Raw genomic sequence first — 18,126 nt, 5'->3', positions numbered from 1 at the left:
ATGAGACGCTGATACCTCGCCTCTTCTCTTTATGGCAGAAATTGGCATTCATACCAACAGCCCTGAAAAGGAGTCGGACTGTGCTAATTCCTAAAACTGAGGATGCAGAAATCCTCAAGAACATCGACAACTGGAGGCCTTTCACAATCGGGCCGATGTTGCTCCGGCTCTTCACGAAGATCATTGCGAAGAGACTGTCGGAAGCAGTGAAGCTTAATCCTCGACAGAAAGGATTTATAGCGGCCACCCCAGGATGCAACGAGAACATTGCAATCCTAGAAAATATCATGAAGGGGGCAAAGAGCAACAAGAAGGAATTGGTGGTAGTCTTTGTAGGCCTGGCAAAGGCATTCGACTCCATTGGTCACAAAATGCTCGCAGTTGGACTCAAGAGGATGGGTGTACCGAACAGGTTTGTTCACCTAGTGGAGAGTCTCTATACCGACAACACAACGGTGATAGAAGGTGACAAGACTGCAACATAGCCCATACTCATTAAAAGGGGAGTCAAACAAGGCGACCCACTCTCACCACTGTTATTCAACATTACTATGGACCCCCTGATATGCACATTGGAACGGGCACAGATGGGTGTCACGCTAAAACATAAGAACAGGACAGTCAGCTGTTCTTCGCTCGCATTTGCCGACGACATAGCAATCCTCAGCGACTCCTATGCAGGAATGATGGCCAATATGAAAATCTTGCAGACCTTCTGCAACAACACAGGTCTACAAATAAATATCAAAAAAACGGCCGGCTTCCACTGTAGACCCTCCAGGAAAACGTTCCTCTACAACACCCTGGAGAAGTGGAAAATCAATGATGAACCGGTGAACTACATCGAACCGGGCGAGCTTGAGAAATACTTGGGAGCGCGAATAGACCCATGGGCAGGAGTGACTGAGGACAACTGGTTGGTAAAACTCAACACGTGGATTACGAGTCTGAAAGAGGCAGAACTCAAGCCGACACAGAAACTCGAAATCCTAAAAACGCATATGATTCCGAGGATCTACTTCCACCTTATCCTCACGGAAGCATCACAAAACACTGTCATAAAACTGGACAATATCATTAAGAAGGCAGTGAAGGAGATACTACATCTTCCTGCTGACACCACAGACGGAATACTATATTCCAAAAACAAGGACGGCGGCCTCGGACTACCAAAGCTCGAAGTGCAAATTCCATCTGCAATCATCCGGAAGCTCGAGTCCCTCGAAAAATCAGAAGATGCAGTCATCTCGGCATCGTTCCAGTTCCGAGGTAATAACAACATAGAGCACATAAACAAACTGAAAAACCTCAAGGTGCTAAGAGAAATCGAAGAATTTCTCGAACCCGCCCAACCGAATGACAACGACCAGGCGGGCCTCTCTACCATTTGGGAAGCGGAAGAAAGTGTACCCGGAACTGAAGGAAACGCCAAACCCGTAAACAAATATGCGGGATGGCGCAAACAGGAATTTGTAAAATGGACCAAGCTTTTGGCCCAGGGCCCCGGCATCCAATACTACAAGAACGACCCGACGTCCAACACATGGCTGTACGGACATCATAGAATGAAACAGTCTCTATTCATTAAGATACACAAAATTGCTGGGGAAACTCAGCGGGTGCAGCAGCATCTATGGAGCGAAGGAAATAGGCGACGTTTCGGGCCGAAACCCTTCTTCAGACTGATGGGGGGTGGGAGAAAGAAGGAAAAGGGGAGGAGCCCGAGGGCGGGCGGATGGGAGGGTGGGAGGAGACAGCTAGAGGGTTAAGGAAGGGGAGGAGACAGCAAGGGCTACCTTCGATATTTCAGCATCTGCAGTTCCCTTTTGAACTCTATTCATTAAGAGATTGCTACTGAGGTGCAATTTATACCCCACTAGATGCACCCTTTCATACGGCCGCCCCAACATGGCCAAACTGTGCAGAAGGTGTGCAATGGCTAATGAAACATTGGCACACATCTCCGGACAATGTCACGCAGTCAAAAACGCACGTATTAAGCGCCATAATAAGATCATGGACAAACTGAAGGCGCAGGTTGTTAAGCACGGATGGACTGTCCACATCGAACCGAGGTTTAGAACGGAGGATGGAAGACTGTGGAAGCCCGACTTGATATTTGTCAAAGGGCAGGAAGTGGCAGTGGTCGATGTGACTGTGAGGTACTTCTCCTTCCACGCATGCTCCAGTTCCATATTGTTGTTTTCGTACCTCACTGCCACTTCCTGCCCTGTATAACTAGTTATACAGACAGTGAAAATCAGCAGGAGGACAGTGAAACTAGTACGGTGACAAGTCAGTTCAGCAAACAGATCATACATAGAATCGATAAGGCACGTGGGTGGAACGCAAGATTAGAAACATAGAAACTAGGTGCAGGAGGAGGCCATTCGGCCCTTCGAGCCAGCACCGTCATTCATTGTGATCATGGCTGATCGTCCCCTATCAATAACCCGTGCCTGCCTTCTCCCCATATCCCTTGACTCCACTAGCCCCTAGAGCTCTATCTAACTCTCTCTTAAATCCATCCAGGGATTTGGCCTCCACTGCCCTCTGTGGCAGGGAATTCCACAAATTCACAACTCTCTGGGTGAATTTTTTTTTTCTCACCTCAGTCTTAAATGACCTTCCCAATTATTCTAAGACTGTGGCCCCTGGTTCTGGACTCACCCCACATTGGGAACATTTTTTTTCCTGCATCTAGCTTGTCCAATCCTTTTATAAGTTTCTATAAGATATCCCCTCATCCTTCTAAACTCCAATGAATACAAGCCTAGTCTTTTCAATCTTATAGATTGAGGCATAGTCACACTGCTTGGAAACAGGCCCTTCGAAAACCGAATACTCAACAAAACCTACGGATGCACTGTTGAAAGTATCCAGACTGGGTGCATTGGGGTCTGGTACGGCAGTTCACAATGCAGAATGTGGTGGACTCAGCCCGGTCCATCATGGGCACCACTAGGGTTGCCAATTTTCTCACTCCCAAATAAGGGACAAAAGTTCAATATAAGGGACAAATTCCCGATGGCAATTCGTTGACCGACTCGGCCCAGCGTGGCTGGGTGAATGATGAGTTGGCCCGGGTGCTGGACTGCATACAAAGCCCAGCCGGCGGGCCACCTGAGGCGTTCTGGCCCAGGCCACGTGACGTCGCGCGCAAAGTCTGGCGCCCCATCCAACTCATGAACTAATGATTGGCCATGAGAAGAAGGGATGATGGTGTCATAGAAACATAGAAAATAGGTGCAGGAGTAGGCCATTCGGCCCTTCGAGCCTGCACCGCCATTCAATATGATCATGGCTGATCATCCAACTCAGTATCCCGTACCTGCCTTCTCTCCATACCCCCTGATCCCTTTAGCCACAAGGCCACATCTAACTCCCTCTTAAATATAGCCAATGAACTGGCCTCAACGACCTTCTGTGGCAGAGAAGGGGGAGGGGGGAGGGGGGCGGGGTCACCTGGTGGGGGGGCGTGACCAAAGATACTAGAGGTACTCCTAATCTTTGGGCGTGACTGACAGGCGGTGTCGGTGGGGGGCGGGACACTGTGATAGGGGAGGGGCGTGACGGCGTCACAACTAGGGGGCGGGACCACTGTGATGAGGGGAGGGACTTGATTGGTGGAGGTGAGCCGGAAGGGGCGGGAAGCCGTCTGAGTGACAGGCCAGGCTGGTGGGGGGGGAGGGAGAGGGGCGTGACTAGAGTTGGGCGGGGTGATCGTGATCGACAGGGGCGGTCGTGAGGCGGGACCAGGCCGTGATTGGTGGAGATGGCCGGGAGGGGCGGGACGGGTCGAGCCGGAGGGCGGGGTTTGTGACGTATGACGCCGCCAAGTGGGCGGGGCTTGCGGTGCGTGACGTCGCCGCGGGGTGGGGCTCCGGGTGAGTGAGTGACGGGCGCGGCGGCGGCGGCGACCGGGTGACGGGGTGACGGTTTGCACTGGAGTGAGCGGCGGCGGCGACGGCGACGGCGACGGCGACGGGTTGTCGAGCGGGGCCCGGGTGAGTGAGTGGAGGAGTCGGCGGCGGCGGAGAAGAGAGACGCTGAATTTCCCTGGGCCGGAGGAAGGAGAAGCGGCGGTTGCGGTGAGGCCGCTAAACCGGGGAAGGGCGGCCGGCTGAGGGAGGGAGCGCGGCCCACACCCATACCCGGCCCCTCCCCCCTCACACCCGGCCCCCCACCCTCATCCCCTCCACTCCCCACCCTCTTCCTCCCTCTCTCCCCACCAGATCTCCTTCCCCGCTACCCCATCCACCCTGTCACCCTCTCTCTCTTACTTCGCCACCTACCCTCTCCCCTGTCACTCGCCTCCCTCCCCACCCTCCTCCCCCCCCAGATCTCCTACCCCACCCCCCCCTACTCCCCCTCTCACTACCTTCCCTACCCTCCTCCAGATTTCCTTCCCCACCCCCCACTTGACTACCTCCATCACCCATCCACCCCTCTCCCCATTCCACACTTCCCCTCCCTCGCCTACCTCCCCACCCTCCTCCCCTCCTTCACCACCCTCCCCCTTCCCTCCTCCTCCCACCTACTCCCCCTCCGCCCCACCCTCACCCCACCCTCACCCCCCCCCCACACCGTCACCCCCCACCCACACTGTCACCCCCCCACCCACACCGTCACCCCCACACCGTCACCCCCGCCCCCACACACACCCTCACGACCCCTTCTTTATTCTCCCCCTCAGGAAAGATGTTATCAAGCTGGAAAAGGTATAGAGAAGTTAACAAGGATGTTGCCAGGGACTAGAGGGCCTGAGCTATAGGGAGATGTTGAGTAGGCTGGGACTCTATTCCTTGGAGTGCAGGAGGATGAGGGGTGATCGTATAGAAGTGTATAAAATCACGAGAGGAATAGATCAGGTAGATGCACAGAGTCTCTTGCCCAGAGTAGGTGAATTGAGGATCAGAGGACATCGGTTTAAGGTGAAGGGGAATAACCATATAACCATATAACAATTACAGCACGGAAACAGGCCATCTCGACCCTTCTAGTCCGTGCCGAACACGTATTCTCCCCTAGTCCCATATACCTGCGCTCAGACCATAACCCTCCATTCCTTTCCCGTCCATATAACTATCCAATTTATTTTTAAATGATAAAAACTAACCTGCCTCCACCACCTTCACTGGAAGCTCATTCCACACAGCCACCACTCTCTGAGTAAAGAAGTTCCCCCTCATGTTACCCCTAAACTTCTGTCCCTTAATTCTCAAGTCATGTCCCCTTGTTTGAATCTTCCCTACTCTCAGTGGGAAAAGCTTATCCACGTCAACTCTGCCTATCCCTCTCATCATTTTAAAGACCTCCATCAAGTCCCCCCTTAACCTTCTGCGCTCCAAAGAATAAAGCCCTAACTTGTTCAACCTTTCTCTGTAACTTAGTTGCTGAAACCCAGGCAACATTCTAGTAAATCTCCTCTGTACTCTCTCTATTTTGTTGACATCCTTCCTATAATTTGGCGACCAAAATTGTACCCCATACTCCAGGAATTGGCCTCACCAATGCCTTGTACAATTTTAACATTACATCCCAACTTCTATACTCAATCTCTGGGTTAACTTTTGCACACAAAGGGTGGTGGGTGTATGCAACAAGCTGCCAGAGGAGGTGGTTGAGGCAGGGACTATCCCAATATTTAAGAAGCAGTTAGACATGTACATGGATAGGACAGGTTTGTCGGGATATGGGCCAAACACGGGCAGGTGGGACTAGTGTAGCTGGGACATTTTGACCGATGTGGGCAAGTTGGGCTGAAAGGCCTGTTTCCACACTGTATCACTCTATGACTATGTTACCCCCCTCCCCCACCATTCCTCCCTCCCCTTCCCCCCCCCCTCTCCCCATCAACTATTCCCCCCTGTTCCTCCCTCCCTATCCCCTCCATTACCCCCTTTCTTAACCCCCCTCAACTACCTCCTCCCCAGCCCCCATCATGCCTTACACTCCCTCCATCCGTACCCTTGGCAATTCTGTACCTCTCAGAACCATGAATACTCAGGTTTTGATTACATTCAAAACAGACCTATAGATTTTGTGCCATTAAGGTTATAGGTAAAGTGCTGGGAAATGGTTTTGAGGTTGGAAATCAGCCAAGATCTCTTTTTTTGACGAGAACACAGAATCGTACAGCACAGATTTCACTAATCTCTGCCTGCACGTGATACAGATTCCTCCACTCCTGCACATCCTTGTGCCTGTCTCAAAGACTCTTTAATGCCACTATTGCATGGAGCAATTTTGTAGACAGAATGGTTTATCCTTTCCCTACTTTTCTTATTCCACCTGCTTATCTTCTTAATTTCCCCTCATTACTCTTCACTGGGACTGGACATTATATGTGTAGGAAGGAACTGCAGATGCTGGTTTAAACCGAAGACATAAAAAGCTGGAGTAACAGCGGCACAGGCAGCATCTCTGGAGAGAAGGAATGGGTGACGTTTTTGGGTCGAGACCCTTCTTCAGAATATATATATTGTGTAAAGAGCAAACAGCTGCATGTTCTTGGCAAGTCAGGCGGCATCTGTGGAGGGAGATAGACACAAAATGCTGGAGTAACTCACCGGGTTAGGCAGCATCTCTGGAGAAAAGGAATAGGTGACATTTTGGGTTGAGACCCTTCAGACTGAGAGTCAGGGGAGAGGGGAAATTAAAGGTATGAAACTGTACAGATCAGAACTGGCACCGATGGCCAAAGAGCCCACAATGGTCCATTGTTGGCTGTGGAGGGAGTGATAACGACGGGATACGAACAGTAAAACTAGCAGGACAGACAATATTTTGACTCATCAATTGTAATGCTGTTGATTAGGCAATGTCTAACTAGCAGAAAATGGAGTCTGGTTGAATAGATCATTTCTAGGTTGGCAATCAGTAATTGGTGAGGTGCCACTGAGATTGGTGCTGTGGCCTCAACTATTTGCAGTCTGTATTGTTAACTGTAAAGGGGCTGAGTATACTGTGCCCATAATTACTGACGATATGAAGATTGCTGGATTAGGAATCATCCTACCACAACCAGAGAGCAGTGCTGAACTACTATCTACCTCTTTGGTGTCCCTCGGAATATCCTTGATCGGACTTTGCTGGCTTTACCTTGCATTAAACGTTATTCCCTTATCTGTATCTGCAAACTGTAAATGGCTCGATTGTAATCATGTATTGTCTTTCTGCTGACTGGATAGCATGCAATAAAAAGCTTTTTACTGTACCTCGGTACACGTAATGATAAACGAACCTGAACTGAGGCAGAGCAGGGTGTGCAGGAGGATCTCGCCACATCATTTGAGTGGATGAGAAATTAAAAGATGAAGTGCAAGATGGGAAAGTGTGTTGGGTTGCCTATTGAGGATAAAAGAATGAAAGAGAAAATTTAAACCACAAAATGTTGCAATGCAAACGTGCCACAGTTGAGCTGATGGTAGAGCTGCTGCCTTGGCACCAGAGACCCAGATTCGATCCTGATCTCAGGTGCTGTTTGTGTGGAGTTTGCTCGTTCTCCCTGTGACTGAGAGATTCCTCCAGGTGCTCCTGTTGCCTCCCACATCCCAAAGGCGTGTGGGTTTGTAGGTTAAATGGCCTCTGTAAAATTGCCCCTGGTGTGTAGAGAGTGGATGAGAAAGTGGGATAACGTAGAACTGGTGTGAACAGGTGTCGATAGTCGGCGTGGGCAGAAGGGCCTGTTTCCATGCTGCATCTCCAAAATAAACTATGCATAGGGATCTGAAGGTCCTACATGAGATACATAGTCAGCAAGTAATTAGAAAGACTTGATTGCAAGAGGCATAGAGGATAAAATATGGAAGATATAATGCAATGCTAATAAGACTACACCTGAAACACGCTAATGTATACTCTTTTAAGGAGAGATGTGTTTACGTTGGGCGTACTTCAGATAAGGTTTACTCTTGAGGTATAAAGACATTTAGGGCTTTCTTATTGGGGTTTAAAAATAATGACAGGTGATATTAAAACAGTACAACACAGATACAGGCCCTTTGGCCCACAATGTCCGTGGCGAAAATGTTGTTGAGTTAAATCAATCTCCTCTTCGTCTTGCGAATGAAACATAAACCAAAGGAATAGTTAGATCTCAAGCCAAGTGATGAGCAGCCAGGTTGTCTCTGCATCAAAGGTACACAAAATTGCTGGAGGAACTCAGCGGGTGCAGCAGCATCTATGGAGCGAAGGAAATAGGCGACGTTTCGGGCCGAAACCCTTCTTCAGACTGATGGGGGGTGGGGAAAGAAAGAAGGAAAAAGGGAGGAGGAGGAGCCCGAGGGCGGGCGGATGGGAGGGTGGGAGGAGACAGCTAGAGGGTGAAGGAAGGGGAGGGGACAGCACAGGCTAGCCAAATTGGGGGAATTCAATGTTGATGCCATAAGGGCGCAAGGACCCCAGACGGAATATGAGGTGCTGTTCCTCCAATTTCCGCTGTTGCTCACTCTGGCAATGGAGGAGACCCAGGACAGAGAGGTCGGATTGGGAATGGGAGGGGGAGTTGAAGTGCTGAGCCACCGGGAGGTCAGGTAGGTTAAGGCGGACTGAGCGGAGGTGTTCGGCGAAACGGTCGCCCAACCTACGCTTGGTCTCACCGATGTAAATTAGCTGACATCTAGAGCAGCGGATGCAGTAGATGAGGTTGGAGGAGATACAGGTGAACCTTTGTCGCACCTGGAACGACTGCTTGGGACCTTGAATGGAGTCGAGGGGGGAGGTGAAGGGACAGGTGTTGCATTTCTTGCGGTTGCAACGGAAAGTGCCCGGGGAGGGGGTGGTGCGGGAGGGAAGGGAAGAATTGACGAGGGAGTTGCGGAGGGAGCGGTCTTTGCGGAAGGCAGACATGGGGGGAGATGGGAAGATGTGGCGAGTGGTGGGGTCACGTTGGAGGTGGCGGAAATGGCGGAGGATTATGTGTTGTATTTGCCGGCTGGTGGGGTGAAAGGTGAGGACCAGAGGGACTCTGCCCTTGTTGCGTGTGCGGGGATGGGGAGAGAGAGCAGTGTTGCGGGGTATGGATGAGACCCTGGTGTGAGCCTCATCTATGGTGGCGGAGGGGAATCCCCGTTCCCTGAAGAACGAGGACATTTCCGATGCCCTGGTATGAAATGTCTCATCCTGGGAACAGATGCGGCGTAGGCGGAGGAATTGGGAGTAGGGGATGGAGTCTTTACAGGGGGCAGGGTGGGAAGACGTGTAGTCCAGATAGCCATGTGAGTCAGTGGGTTTATAATGTATGTCGGTCAGGAGTCTGTCCCCTGCGATGGAGATGGTGAGGTCAAGGAATGGTAGGGAAGTGTCGGAAATCGTCCAGGTGTATTGGAGTGCCGGATGGAAGTTGGTGGTGAAGTGGATGAAGTCAGTCAGTTGTGTGTGGGTGCAGGAGGTGGCACCAAAGCAGTCGTCAATGTAGCGGAGGTAGAGGTCGGGGATGGGGCCCTGGTACGCATCGAACAAGGATTGTTCAACGTACCCGACAAAGAGGCAGGCGTAGCTGGGGCCCATGCGTGTCAGGCCCTGAGCTCCATTTGTTGGGTGGTAGGGCGGGCACCCAGAGATGACATGGTTGGCTGTCTGTTGTTCTGCTCCGCCTTCACAGGCTGGGCTCTGGCGGAGCCCCCATCTCCACATGCTGGCGTTGAAACGCCCAACTCTGTTGAGCTTCACCCATGCTCCTCTGGGGAGGTCAGACCCTGGACAGCTTTTATCTGGTGAAGATAAAAGCTAACTCCATGTGATCCATATCCCTCCATTACTGCATATCCATTCGCCGATCCAAAAGTCTCTTAAACACAACTATCATATCTGCCTCCTTCAGCACCCCTGGCAGTGCGCTCCAGCCACTCTCCGCCCTAAGTGTAAAAAGAAAACTCGTCCTGCACATCTCCTCTAAATGGTGCCCCTCTCACCTTAAAGCCAGTCTTTCATATTCCCACCCTTGGAGAAAGATTCCGACTGTCTACCTTATCTATGCGTAGGAAGGAACCCAGTCCTTCTCTCCAGAGATGCTGCCTGTCCCTCTGAGTTACTCTAGCATTTTGTGTCTATCTCATCTATGCCTCTAACATAGAACATAGCACAGAAGCACGTTAGATCCTGAGAGGAGTGGTTGCCGAGAGGATGTTTCCCTTGGGACCCAGAACTAGGGAACATTGTTTTGCAATAAGGAGTTGTCCACTTGAATGGAGGTGAGGATGTGTTTATTCTCTGGGGATGGTGGATCTTTGGAATTCGCCAGAGAGCAGTGGGGGTGGGGTCAGTGAATAAATTCAAGACAGATTGACAGATATTTGAGAAACAAGGGATTGAGGGATGTAGGGGGAGAGTGATGCCGAAGGCAAGATTACTCGGGCATGATCTTATTAAATAGCGGAGAAGTTTACAGATTAGTTTATTGTCACACGTATTGAGGTACAGTGAAAAGCTTTTGTTGCGTGCTATCCAGTCAGCGGAAGACAATACATAATTATAATCAAGCCATTTACACTGTGTAGATACATGATAAAGGGATGTATCATGTTAAGGGAACCGAGAGTCGAGTGCGCTGTTTCTTATGTTCACTGCTCCTCTTCCCTCCCTAGCTATCCCACTATTGCATCTCTGCCGCTGGAATATGTGCTTTTGAAACCCTGTAACTTGGCTTAAACGGTCTCTTTCTCACGGCTAAGCCTTTGGTTTGTCTCACTCGCTCTTTGTGAAAGTTCTTTTGGACAGGAAGCTGAACCATTGAATTGAATGGAGCATGTTCTCCCTGGTAAAGAGAGGACTGAATTGTTAATAATGTGTTTAGAATTTTTAAGGGGTTTGGTAATGTTGCCCATGACAAGCCACTTGTCTGGAAGAGGTCGACACATTGGCACAGCGGTAGAGTTGCTGCCTCGCAGCACCAGAGACCCAGGTTCAATCCTGAGTTCGGGAGTTTGTACGTTCTCCCTGTGACCGTGTGGATTTTCTCCAGGTGCTCCGGCTTCCTCCCACACTCTAAAGATGTACAGGTTTGTCAGTTAATTGGCATTGGTAAAACTGCAAATTGTCGCCAGTGGGTAGGATAGTGCTAGTGTAACAGGGTGTGATCGCTGGTCAGCGCGAACTCGGTGGGGCGAAAGGCCTGTTTCCAAGATGTATGTCTAAAGTCTGAAGGACAGTAACAATTGAATGGTTAGATCGGCATAAATTGAAAACGATACAAATATGTTAATATTTCAGTGGGGAAGATGGTAAATGTGTCTGTTCAATTTAGTTTAGAGATACAGCATGGAAACAAGCGCTTTGGCCCATTGAATCCATGGCGTCCATCGACCCACTGTTCACACTAATTCTGTTGAAGCCATTTACAAATCCACTCGCTACACGTTAGGGCAGTTTACAGAAGCCAGTTAACCTACAAACCTGCACATCTTTGGGATGTGGGAGGAAACCACAACATCCAGAAGAAACCCACACAGTTACAGGAAGAACATGCAACTTTAACGCAGTTGCAAATTATTGCTTTCTCTCTGAAACAGGCAAAATAGTTGAGTAATTTGAACCATGGGTTATGACGTGGTGGTAGATTACTAGCCTAGTAATCCTGAGTGCAATCCCACCGTGCAACTGTGGAATTTAAATGAAAACTAGATTGTAGTGAAAACTCCTCCGATTCATCGATAAACATCAGAGGAGTAAGTTGGGATTTCAAGTTCAAGTTCAAGTGAGTTTATTGTCATGTGTCCCTGATAGGACAATGAAATTCTTGCTTTGCTTCAGCACACAGAACATAGTAGTCATTAACTACAAAACAGATCAGTGTGTCCATATACCATAATATAAATATATACACACATGAATAAATAAACTGATTAAATGCAAATAACAGATAATGGGTTATTAATAATTTGAGTTTTGTCTGAGCCAGGTTTAATAGCCTGATGGCTGTGGGGAAGTAGCTATTCCTGAACCTGGTAGTTGCAGTCTTCAGGCTCCTGTACCTTTTACCTGAAGGTAGCAGGGAGATGAGTGTGTGGCCAGGATGGTGTGGGTCTTTTTGCATCTTTTTGTGGTAGACTGTCTCTAACTCTTCACCATTGCTGCCCAGGAGCAGTGCACATTATGTCCCTATAAAGGTGGTGCCAACCTGGTGAACTAAACTGGAAAAACTAAACTGGAAAAACAACATGCAGTGGACAGGTAAACAATCAGCAACTGATCAGGCAGAAGTGTCATTATAAGGAAGTGACAGGTAGTTATAAACATTGAAGCAACTAAAGAGTGGAAGTTCGACAACCCTCGACATTCCATCCTCGACGATGATAGAACATCTGATTACTAAAGTCTAGGCAGAAGCAATTTCCACTTGTGTTCAGACCGAAGTTCTGAGTGAACAACCCATTTTGGACTTCTGACATCCCACCATTGCAGAAGCAGTCTAAGGTGAGAAGATTTAAGAGGAACCTGAGGGGTAACTTTTCCACACAAAGGGTGGTGGGTGTCTGGAACAAGCTGTTGGAGGAGGTAGTTGAGGCAGGTGCTATTGCAAAGTTTACGGAACATTGAGACAGATACATGGATAGGATAGGTTTAGAGGGATATGGGCCAAACGCAGGCAGGTGGGACTAGTGTAGATGGGACATGTTGATCGGCATGCGCAAGGCCATCTGACGAAGGGTCCCAACCCAAAGCACGTTAGCTGTCCAATTTTCCTTCACAGATGCTGCCTGGCCAGTAGTTTGTTTTATGCTCAAATGCGCCGGGAACACCCCACCCAAAACTTTATGTGAGGGCTTTCAGCAGAAGGACTGCAGCTGTTTAAGGTCGTGACTTGTCACCTCAAGGGCCGTGACTTGTCACCTCAAGGATTAATAACGATAAATGCTCGAGGACCTGAAAAATGGAGCCATTTTCATCTTTGGGGCCCTGAACTCTACACTGCCGGGGTTTCCCTGGCCTTGCTTTGGATCTGCGATTGATTAATTATCAGATTTTATAATTGCAGCATTCAGCAATATTTACGTTGCTTCTTACAACTGACAGGATGGTAGAAGATGAACTAAGATACTGATCTGTTATTGGGTTTAGGAATTATTGTATTCCCAATTTCTGATTATGGTTTTGCCCAGTGTTCCAAATGATGCAAGCTTTACATCAATTATCCGAAACTTGGAGTTTGCTTCCAGCAATCTTGAAATCTAATCCTCGGCACTGCTGATCTATAGACGTCAGTGTTGCTGTTGTTATTGGCAGCTTGAAGTATGGATTGGATGCAACGTTGTGTCTTCAATGCACTGGAATATTCATTCAATTCTGAGCTTCCCTCGTTTTGAGAAACCAAGGTGTAGAGGTGAAAATCGCAGCAGAGGTTGATGCGTGATTGTCCCTTCCGAGGAGATATTAATTGTTTATTAATTTTACTGTCAAGGCATCCCCTTAGTTGCCCTTGAGAAGGATGCGTGCGAGCTTTCCTCTTGAACGACTGTGATTCGCGTAATGAAGTAATCGTGTCGGATGGTGGTGTTGGGTATGAAGTTACAGGATACCTCTACCCCCACCCCAATATCCTTTATACGACTGAAAGGAAGGATTTGGAATATGTGAAAAAGAACTTTTAACAGCTTGTGAAGCCTGAGCTGTATAAAATCATGAGAGGAATAAATCGGGTAGACATACAGAGTCTATTGCCCAGAGTGAGGCCATCAAGAACCAGAGGGCATAGGTTTAAGGTGAAGGGGGAAAGATTTTATGGGAATCTGAGGGGTAACATTTTCATGTTAAGGGTGGTGGGTGCATAGAAACAGCTTCCGGAGGAGGTAATTGAGGCAGGGACTATCGCAACGTTTAGGAAGCAATTAGATAGGTACATGGATAGGACAGGTTTAGAGGGATATGGCCCAAACGCAGGCGAGTGGGACTGGTGTTGATGGGACATGTTAGTCGGTGTGGGGAAGTTGAGTCGAAGGGCCTCTTTGCACGCTGTACGACTGGGAAGAAGTTGAAAGTGGGACCGAGCACAGGGACTGCTGTTAATAAATGGATGTTAATGTAGTTTGTGGTGATTGTCAGTCCGGACGTTGTTAATTTTCCTCCTACGTTGGAATGCATTGAAGGTACTACACTGAGTCACGATGGAATGTGGTCCCATGGGAACGTGCTTCTCTTCAGCTTCACCTGTTCACCAGAGGGAGAGTTAGGGCGGGAAACCGACCGGTCGTGGTAAATGGTTGAGGATTGCTCAATAGAATTCCCAATTGGGAAAAGTTGTCCATGTAAACTGTGGGAATGTTTCAGCAAAGATCAGGGAGCGGCCTGTGGTCTCTATGGCTCCGTAGCAGAGCCTTAATAGAAAGCTGTACAATTCCCCGCAGCATTACACGGTGGCTCGCTGCAGATTTATCATGGCCCTGTTCCGCCAGCATCTATTCAATTAGCACATTATCAATAACTGGAAAGAGCTGTTTGTCTCCTTGACACTTCAGTTCTAATCGCCTTTTTGACCTTGTCCACTGATCAGAATCATTACTAAAAATGGCCACAGTATGTAGGGCATTTTAAGAACTAGTATATTTTACCATTGAAAGGAAGAAATGAATCAGTTACGTATCGAATTTACAGGTCCACACCGATTTTCTGGCACCCTTGGTTCCAGAGCCTTCATAGAATATCCGTTTTGGACTAACGGAGGTCATATCCTTCAAGAGGAGTTGAATGGTACTGGATCTAATGTTGGCTAGGGGAAGGTATCTGCCGGCTCTGGCCATGCCGGAGTTTCAGAGCCTTGGCCGGCCGCAGGGCACAAATTCTACCCGCCGATCAGATGCGGAAGTCAGCTATGGGAAGTCAGCTATACATTCGTGATTTCCAGTGCACTCTTGTAATTTTGTCGGGGTTTAAGGAGGTGCCAGACCACCAGCTGCCGGAAAATCTGTGGTACTACATCTGAAGTCTGGTTACTACAGGACCATGGCCACAGTGTGTAAGGGATTTTAGGAGCTTGTATAAGAGTCTTATTTTACCAATGAAAGAAAGGAATGCATTATCGCATTTGTATTGGTGTTAAGCATCAAAGGTTCAAACTCAAACTGCACAATGTTAGATCCTTAAGACTGGAAAATTGAGACCCGATAAGTTAAACACAAGGTAGACACAAAATGCTGGAGTAACTCAGCAGGACAGGCAGCATCTCTGGAGAGAAGGAATGGGTGACGCTTCTGGTCGAGACCCTTCTTCAGACTGTTGACAAGTAAAATCTGTTTTTATTGTTGGAGGAATAGCTCTCAGCCAATAAGGTGGAAAGTGTAACACCTTCACAGCAACACTTTATTCTTGGGTTTTTAATGTATAACATAGGAATTTCAGTTCTATTTTGAAGAAATTGGGAACTGCAGGTGGTGGTTTACAAAAGAAAAACCACAAAGTGCTGGAGTAACTAGTCAGATCAGGCATTCTCCAGTGATGCTGTGTGACCCACTGAGCCACTCAAGCACTTTGAGTGCTTCCTTTTCAAATTGGTTTTGCACCATTTGTGAATTTTTATATGCAAGGTTAATGGGAACAAATGGGTTTGAAAAGGATTGAAAGGCCACAGTGTTCCAGAGCTTTCACAAGATCATTTTGGAAGCAAAGAGACTCTTTATATGCCATGCTGCTGCTTCTAATGCAAGTTTACTGGTATAACATTACAACTTTGAATGTTGTAGAAGGGTCTCGACCCGAAACATCGCAGATCTGTGTTCTTTAGAGATGCTGCCTGATCTGCTCAGCTATCCCTTCACTCTCTGTCCCTTTGTGTATTAACCAGCACCTGTCATTCCTTGTTTCTACAACTTCCTGTTGCTTTCAACTCCGGTTAAGGACTTGGTTGAGATTATCATTTTGCCTGTCTTCTTCAAAGTCATGCGTTATAAGTGTTCATCTGTAGACTTGCATGCTGTTAGTACCTGTCACAAACAAGCGGCTTACTCCAGATTTCAACCAGTCTCTCTGTTACAATGTTTTCCTTAAATCTCCTACCCCTAGCTAATGTTTTGTGTAGTTGTACCATAGGTTCCCTGCTCTTGCCTTCATTATCCAGGGTACAGGTTGTAAACATTCTGTGTACTTTGTTATCTCTGTGCCTTCATGGATCATTGGAGATGTATACAAGCGTCATTGTTCCATATATCCTTGGGTCCTGGAACTTATTCTGTACAGCCAAACCTTCCAAAATGCACCATCTTGCATTTTCCTGCATTACATTTTCTCTGCCATTTTTCTGGGCATTTTAGCAATCAATAAATATTGTTTGTCAATAGACAATTGGTGCCAGGAGTAGGCCATTCGGCTCTTCGAGCCAGCACCGCCATTCATTGTGATTATGGTTAATCATCCCGAATCAGTACCCCGTTCCTGCCTTCTCCCCATATTCCCTGACTCCGCTATCTTTAAGAGCCCTTTCTAGCTCTCTCTTGAAAGCATCCAGAGAACCGGCCTCCACCACCCTCTGAGGCAGAGAATCCGGCAGACTCACAACTCTCTGTGAGAAAAAGTGTTTCCTCGTCTCCGTTCTAAATGGCTTATTCTTAAACTGTAGTCCCTGGTTCTGGACTGCCCCAACATGTTTAATGCCTCTAGAGTATCCAAACCCTTAATAATCTTATATATTTCAATAAGAACCCCTCTCATCCTTCTAAATTCCAGCATATACAAGCCCCAGCCGCTCCATTCTCTCAGCATATCACAGTCCTGCCATCCCATTTTCAGCCAAGAAGTGCTTGCCCTGCTATCACTAGCACCACCAATTTCCATGTCTTTTAAGAATCTGCTAATTATATTTCCCACATTCACATCTGGATCATTAACACATCACAAAAAGTAAGAATCCTATCACTGATTCCTGCAGCACACTGCTGATCACAGGCTTACTGTCACAAAAACATCCCTTGACTATCACCTCGACCTTCTATTGTCAATTTAGGATCCAATTGTCAAATTAGATAATATTTTACTATATCGGGGTGATGTATGATGATTGATATTAGTTTTTGCTACAGCTTCAAAATTCCCTGGTTTATGCTTCATTCTAATGCTGACGTACAAATCCAAAATTGAAACGGAGTATTAGAAAAATGAATGCACATCAACTGCAACTGCATGTTGAAATTATAGCATGCATTTTGCTGTCAATTATGTCTCTCATCCTCTCCACATCCACAAAAGTTATGCATTTTCTTCCACAAATGCTGCCTGATCTGCCGAGTTCCTCCACCAAATTTATTTTGCTCAAGATTCCTGCATCCGCAGTCTCTTGTCTCCTTGCTTTGGTTTAGCATGCCTCCTTAAAAAATAAATAAGCAGTATTGACTAATTTAGTGTAAAATCCACAATATTCTAGAGATAGTCATACAGTGTGGAAACAGGCCCTTCGGCCCAACTTTCCAACACCGACCGACAAACCCCATCTGTACCTGTCCCACCTGCCTGCGTTTGGCCCAAATCCCTCTAAACCTATTCTATCCATGTACCTGTTGAGATGTTTGTTAAATATTGTGGTTGTTCCTGCCTCAACTACCTCGTCCGGCAGCTCATTCCAGACGCCCACCGCCCTTTGTGTTAAAAAAAATTTGCCCCTCGGCTTCCTATTAAATCTTTCCCACCTCACCTTAAACCTATGTAATCTGGTTCTTGATTCCCAGCCTCTGGGTAAAATACAGACAGTAGGAATATTTATGAACATATTTAAAAAAAATTGAAACTCTGGAAGGTAGGGCGTCGTGGCAGGGGTTGGCACAGTGATTTGGAGAAAGAGTTGTCATTATAACTAGATGTACCGTAGTCTTTCACTGCCGGGGCTGCGTACTGTAAATAACGTGCAATTGCTTCAGCCTTGTGAAAAGCTGTTTCGTTTGAACTGTTGCTACTGTTTGCAGCTGGTAGGTGCATCCTTCTCAAAATAACGCAACAGCTGTTCTCACTGTTGTGTAGGTAGTGCTGCATCCCAAAGTGGCAGGAAGGTATTGCTGTGAAGATGTCGCATCTCAGCGATTGCATTCACTTGGAATCCGTGGGCGAAGTGACGAAAGACGAACTGATTGAGAAGTCTCATGTAAGTAGCTCCCTTTATTATTAATTTCCTGCTAAACAGCAAGTTATCGCTTTGTTGTTAAAAGT

General features: G+C 47.7%; 1 protein-coding gene across 2 annotated transcripts in view; it reads left to right on the top strand.

Moving 5' to 3' along the window:
* Positions 1 to 3,901: 3,901 nt before the first annotated feature.
* usp33 (ubiquitin specific peptidase 33) overlaps positions 3,902 to 18,126 on the top strand; it is a 71,848-nt gene continuing 57,623 nt past the window's right edge. For both annotated transcript variants that reach the window (XM_033029037.1, XM_033029036.1), the window contains exons 1-2: positions 3,902 to 4,007; positions 17,941 to 18,061. In XM_033029037.1, the coding sequence (XP_032884928.1) occupies positions 17,984 to 18,061 (78 nt within the window). In that variant the 5' untranslated portion in view covers positions 3,902 to 4,007; positions 17,941 to 17,983. The remainder of the gene's footprint in view (positions 4,008 to 17,940; positions 18,062 to 18,126) is intronic.

The sequence above is a fragment of the Amblyraja radiata genome, chromosome 10 (assembly GCF_010909765.2).
Source record: "Amblyraja radiata isolate CabotCenter1 chromosome 10, sAmbRad1.1.pri, whole genome shotgun sequence".
Lineage (NCBI taxonomy): Eukaryota > Metazoa > Chordata > Chondrichthyes > Rajiformes > Rajidae > Amblyraja > Amblyraja radiata.
The sequence above is the reverse complement of the archived record's forward strand: the minus strand, read 5'-3'. Positions and strand labels throughout refer to the sequence as shown.